The sequence below is a fragment of the Labeo rohita genome, chromosome 20, assembly GCF_022985175.1.
Source record: "Labeo rohita strain BAU-BD-2019 chromosome 20, IGBB_LRoh.1.0, whole genome shotgun sequence".
NCBI classification, from domain to species: Eukaryota; Metazoa; Chordata; class Actinopteri; order Cypriniformes; family Cyprinidae; genus Labeo; species Labeo rohita.
Window position 1 is genome coordinate 19,284,989 of NC_066888.1, and position 6,088 is coordinate 19,291,076.

Here is a 6,088-nt window from a genome sequence, read left to right on the forward strand (position 1 = left end):
TAAGCGTTTCTTCCTAGGTTCTTGCAACCCTTTTTCCAGGCCGTTTTAGACATTTATCTCAACATCTCTTGTCCTCTGTAGGCCACCACTCACCGTACACCTAGCATGTCCAGCCTCAACTCTCAAGAGTCCTCCAATGAAATTTGCAAGCTAACAGACAAGCAGCAGGCTGAGTACCGCAACGCCTACCAAGAATACATCGCCTCCATGGCTCAGCTTGAGGCAGGAATGGAGAAGCCTGTGCCACCTTTTGTGGGCCAGCTAATGCACTCCAACTCCGAAGACAAGAAGAAGGACGGAGGTGACCAAGATGGGCGCAAATCCGTTTCAAAACGAGGAAGCAGCAAGTCTGGGACCGATAGTACTGACTACGCTTCAGTGGACACGGCCACTTTAGATCCTATAACAGAAGAGGATGAGAAGATTGACCACGGGTCATCAAAGTCCCTTTTAGGACGCAAGACATCTGGAGACAAGGTGAGCTTGTTCCAGGGTGCTGATCTGAAACTAAAACCTGGTGGCGGTTTACGCTACCAGAAGCTGACTAGTGATGATGAAGAGTCTGAAGAGTCAGACAACGCCCCTCTACTCAAAGATGGAAAGAAAACTGACCCCAAAGCCTCAGATGTTGGAGATCGGTCTTTGGCCAAAGGTAAGGATTACCTTTCAGATAAAAAGGATTCTTCTGACTCAGGTGTCCGCTCCAATGAAAGCTCTCCCAACCATTCCTTGCAAGATGAAGAAGCTGACCTGTCCCAGTCTGAGAGGGCTAACCTGATCGAGCTGGATGAGGAAAACTCCGCTCGAAAGCGAGGCCTCCCGAATAGTCTGAGTGGCCTCCAAGACCCAACTATCGCCCGCATGTCCATTTGCTCCGAAGACCAGTGCAGTCTTCTAGCCAGCAGCCCTGAAGAGAGCTGGCCTTCCTCCAAGAGCTACAACCTCAACCGTACACCCAGCAACACCACCCTCAATAACAACATGAACGCCCAACAAGGAAACAATGCTCGCCAACCCACAGATAGCTCCAACACCACCACTGGAAGTGACGTCATCATGACTCCTGGCTCCAGTACCACTTCCACCACCCAAAATGAGAATGTCCGTGTGGTGCATCTGAAGAGGGGGCTTAATCCTGGCGATCCTCCTGAGATCCTCAAAGTGTCCTCTGACACCGTCACCTTTGGAGAAGAGCGTGAAAGTATCCTGTAGGCAACGTCTGGATCTGTTGCATTCTGGTCTTTGCCAATTAATGTTTTGTGGTGTTAATGCATGCCTGAATACGTGAAACTGTGATTTGTAACATTTCTAAATGTTAAGTGTAGTTGAAGTGGGCTTCATTCACATCCGTCCCATCATCTACTCATCATCCACCAACTTATAGTTACATACAGTTGAGGTCAAAAGTTTACATACACCTTGCAGAATCTGCAAAATGATAACTATTTTACCAGAATGCATGCTATTTTTAAGACGTTAACATATTGTCCACAGGAGAAAATAATAGTTGAATTTATAAAAATGATCCCGTGTTTTTACTTCAATGATCCACAGCTGTTTTTTTTTTTTATTTACTGATAGTTGTTCATGAGTCCCTTATTTGTCCTAAACAGTTCAACTGCCTGCTGTTCTTCATTAAAAAAATCCTTCAGGTCCCACAAATTCTTTGTTTTGTTTTTTTTTGCATTTTTGTGTATTCGAACCCTTTTGAACTATGACTTTATTATTTTGAGATTCATCTTTTCACACTGAGGTCAACTGAGGGACTCATATGCAACTATTACAGAAGGATCAAATGCTCACTGATGCTACAGAAGGAAAAACTATGCATTAAGAGCTGGGGGGTGAAAACTTTTTGAATTTAAAGATGAGGGTAAATTTAACATATTTTGCCTTTTTCCTTCTTTGAGTTTAAGTATCTTCTGTAGCTTCTGAAGGACAGTACCAAATGGAAAAAAAAAAAAAAAAAAGATATATTGAGGCAAAATGTGAATAATGTACACATCTTCATTCTGTTCAAAAGTTTTCACCCCCCAGCTCTTAATGCATTGTGTTTCCTTCTGGAGCATCAGTGAGCATTTGAACCTTTTGTAATAGTTGCATATGAGTCCCTCAGTGTGAAAAGATGGATCTCAAAATCATACAGTCATTGCTGGAAAGGGTTCAAATACACAAAAATACTGAAAAACTAAAGAATGTGTTTCTGAAGAACAGCAGGCAGTTTAACTGTTCGGGACAAAGGGACTCATGAACAACTAAAAAAAAAATATAAACTTTTGAACAGGGTCATTTTTATAAATTCTAAACTTTTTTTTTTTTTGTGGACTATATGTAAAAGTCTTTTATGTGAAATATCAATATTTAGTTCAGTACTAAATAAAAAAAACATGCATTTTGTGTGATCACTCTTATTTTGGTAAAATAATTAGCATTTTGCAGATTCTGCAAGGTGAATCTAAACTTTTGACCTCAACTGTACATATTTGTGGTGTTTCCGTACAGTATTAGTAGCTTAATCATGTATTAATGTCACCAGTTGTATGGCTATAAAGCATTTTGGAATCACAGCTGTAGGGGAAAAAAACAGTAGTGTTTCCCAGAGGGAAAAAAGTCCTCATTTACTCATGTAAACCCATTAGAAATAAATATGAACATTCATTCTGCTTTGGAAATGTGTTGTATTGTTGTCCTGCACGCTGTCATTGTGCTGTAGTTACAGTAGTATAAGCAGTGACAAGCATGTGTCAGACTGCAGTCCTAAATTAGCCAGTAGAAACTGCATGCCCTCTAATGTTAGTCTTTAGCAGTTATAAGTTAACTGTATATTGGCAGCCGTCCTGAAAAGTAAAATGTGTTTGGTGATGCTTGTCTTGAATGTGGAATGAAATAAACCTGCATTGACAGGATCCATCTTTCTTGAGTCTTTGTTTGAGGATAACGGAAATGAATGAAATAAACAATTTGCTGTTCATTCGTGCAGAAGTGTGTTCCCACGAGATGATTTTCTAAGGGCAAACTTAGAGAAAACTTATTTTAGTACTGTGAATTACAGATGGGTGGCACCAGTAGTTCATGCATTACAATTATATCCCACACCCTGAGTTGCCATTCAGTGTCTGAATTTTTTAATGACTCATGTTAACTTTTTACCTAGCTAGCATCTTTTGACAAACTTTTTAGTGATATACTTTGATAATCACAGAAATTTTTATCTTTTATGTAATATCTCACCCAAAAATGAAAATTCTATCATTTAGGCACTTTCGTGTCATTCCAAACTAAGCTAAATATAGACCTTTGTTCATCTTCGGAACACCAAGATATTTTTTTTTATTAAATTTGAGAGCTTTCTGACCCTGCATAGACAGCAACGCAACTACCATGTTCAAGTGCCAGAAAAGTAGTAAGGACATCGATAAAATAGTCCATATGACATAAGTGATTCAACCGGTAATTTTATGAAGCTACGAGAATACTTTTTGTGCACAAAGCAAACAAAAATAAGTTTATTCGACAAATCTTCTCTTCCGTGTCAGTCTTAATGCACATTGGTGGTACTCGCGAGAACGCGCGGCGGAGAAACGAGGCGCAGTGCATCCGGGTTCTACGTCAGAACGCCGGGTCCTGCGTCAGCAGCACCACACGCATGTTTTACTCTTGTTAATTCGCGATGAAGACTGACTCGGAAGAGTATTTGTTAAATAAAGTCGTTATTTTTTATTTCTTTGCGCACAAAAAGTATTCTCATAGATTTTAAAGTTAAGGTTGAACCACTGATATCGGATTTCATCAAAAATATCTTAATTTGTGTTCCGAATACGAACGAAGCTCCTACGAGTTTGGAACGACATGATGGTCAGTAATTAAATAGAATTTTCTTTTCTTTTCTTTTCTTTCCATTTTTTATAGTCCTAAACCCTTCATAACAGAAACTTATAGTCTTTACAATACAACAGAGTAGGTTCACAGCCTGAACGGTAATAAGTTAATAAGCTTTATGCATTTGCAAAAACGAAAAATACAACAAAACAATGCATTTGTAACTATATCTCAGACAAGGACACTGACTTCATACTTAGCATTTAATTATGTACAGTATAAAAGTGCCATTTACGTTATAATTATAAAAATTCTGTAATATTATAAACATCACATTTTCAGCAGAAAGAGAAAACAAAAGTACATTTTTACAAAGTCCGCAGCCTGGTAAAATGCGCGCTCTTTTTGCGCAACATCTTGACAACATAAAAGCAAGGAGAAAAAAAAAGAGAACAAAAATCCTGCTTTTTGAGATTGCTTGCTTAATTACGGTTTTCCTTTAAAATCTCTCCAGTCTTTTTGAATCTTCCTTTGGAAGAAAGAATATGAAAGTCCGTATATACTAACTCGGAATCTTTTTATGTCCGTTTGAGGGAAATCCTTTGTCATTCAAGACGAAGTCCAGGCGAATGACACGGGACAAAAAAACACAAAAAGCCCCTGTTTTTGCTCCACGACCGAAACACCTGCAAAAGATTGTGAGAGAGAGAGAGGGAGAGAGGCGTGTTTAGAGAAGGCAAAAGGACAGAGATCCGGACAGACTGGCGCCAGGGAGGAAGCCACAGGACGTTTTTTTCGGACTTTTAACCAAACACTAGCGAAATACCGGGCAATCCCATACAGCTCCAGATGGAGGAGTCTACACGAGCATCTGACACACATAAACTTCATAGTTCTTTAAAACAGACTAGCTATAAGCAAACATTGTATTAGAACTATTACTAAACCATCAAAAAAATGAAGATGTCACGCTCATATTCTTCCAAACCTCTGTGATTTTTTTGTGCGTCAGAATAGTTAATTTAATTAAGTGTCTTGAGAATAATCTTTAGTTTTAGAGCAACGTGTTCTATTAAGCATTAAATCATGTTTAAATGACTTAAACATAAAAATATCAGTACATAATGCATCAACCATCAGACAGCCCAGCGTGCACGAGTTTACTTTGTTGCAGCTTCTCATGTAAAACCATCAATTTCAGAGCAGAGCATCTAACTTACCATTTCAACGAGACAGGGCTATGAGGTCATCTGAGTTGATCTCTCTTTGAGGGTTACTGGGCTGTTAATTAACAGAGGTAAACAATGATTTTCAGTGTAGCTGCCAGCCAAGTTACATTTCAAGTTGGTGTTATACATTATGCTTTTAAAATTAATGCTGATCGCATTGCATATTGTTCACTGACGATGAAATATCACTGCATGCTGTATGCATGAAATGCAAGTATGAAATGTTCTACAAACTTGCTTTACCTGGAAGGAGATGATGCTGATATCAGCTCCGAGTGATCTGACGGTCTTTTTTGGAGGGGTCTGTCCAAGGATCTGCTGTTGCGGGTTCTGGTCCAATGCGATCTGAAGATCCAGAATGTAGTCTATGACATGCTGCAAGATCTCCATCTTACTCACGCTCTTGTTCTGCGGTAAACTCGGTACGAGCTCCTTCAACCTGCTGTAGCAGTCATTCATGTTGTACAGGAGACTGAGCGGGTCATCCGAGGAGCTCTTGCTCCGTGTAATACCGAGGTTATGCTCCGAAAAATACAAAGCGGGTTTCCTTATGGACCTCACCGGACTGACTGCCTTCATAGTGGATCACGATGTTGTGGTTAATTTCTGGGCATGCGATTCTTCCCACAGATCTGTGCTGGAAGCTTGTTGTCAATGCGTTTATATAGCAACCGAGCTGGGTTTGTTATAAGGCATAAAGAATTAAGCGGATTGGTCGATGTGACGACGTCATTCTGTGAACCGGAGCATCAACATTGGCCAAATTTGCAGCACGTGAGCACCTCCCACATCCTCTGCATTCTTTCCTCGTGCTGGAGAGTATCTGAGCAACTGCTTGCACGGACAAATAACATCACATCACATGTATAAATAATCAAGGGACTGATTTTGCAAGGGCTTTACATTTGTACAGTCTCACAGCATTAAAAACAAGTAATAGTGAAAACTTTATTAACGCCAGATGTTTATTTTCCTGCACGTTTATTTTGTTGCCCATCTCTTAATCCCTATTGCGTGCACTTAAAGACTTCATGCAAACT

At 39.7% G+C, this 6,088-nt stretch overlaps 2 protein-coding genes across 6 annotated transcripts in view; one reads left to right on the forward strand and one right to left on the reverse strand.

The window, feature by feature from the left end:
- The window catches only part of kidins220b (kinase D-interacting substrate 220b), a 31,271-nt gene extending 28,952 nt beyond the window's left edge, over nucleotides 1-2,319 (forward strand). For all 5 annotated transcript variants that reach the window (XM_051138486.1, XM_051138488.1, XM_051138489.1 and 2 more), the window contains one exon: nucleotides 82-2,319. In XM_051138486.1, the coding sequence (XP_050994443.1) occupies nucleotides 82-1,212 (1,131 nt within the window). In that variant the 3' untranslated portion in view covers nucleotides 1,213-2,319. The remainder of the gene's footprint in view (nucleotides 1-81) is intronic.
- A 1,749-nt stretch (nucleotides 2,320-4,068) lies between these two features.
- id2b (inhibitor of DNA binding 2b) lies at nucleotides 4,069-5,728 on the reverse strand. Its single transcript, XM_051138504.1, has 3 exons — nucleotides 5,292-5,728; nucleotides 5,040-5,100; nucleotides 4,069-4,505 (listed from the first exon to the last, which is right to left on the reverse strand). The coding sequence occupies exons 1-2, from the start codon at nucleotides 5,625-5,627 to the stop codon at nucleotides 5,044-5,046; spliced, it is 393 nt and encodes a 130-aa protein (XP_050994461.1). The 5' UTR covers nucleotides 5,628-5,728; the 3' UTR covers nucleotides 4,069-4,505; nucleotides 5,040-5,043.
- Between the last annotated feature and the right edge of the window lie 360 nt (nucleotides 5,729-6,088).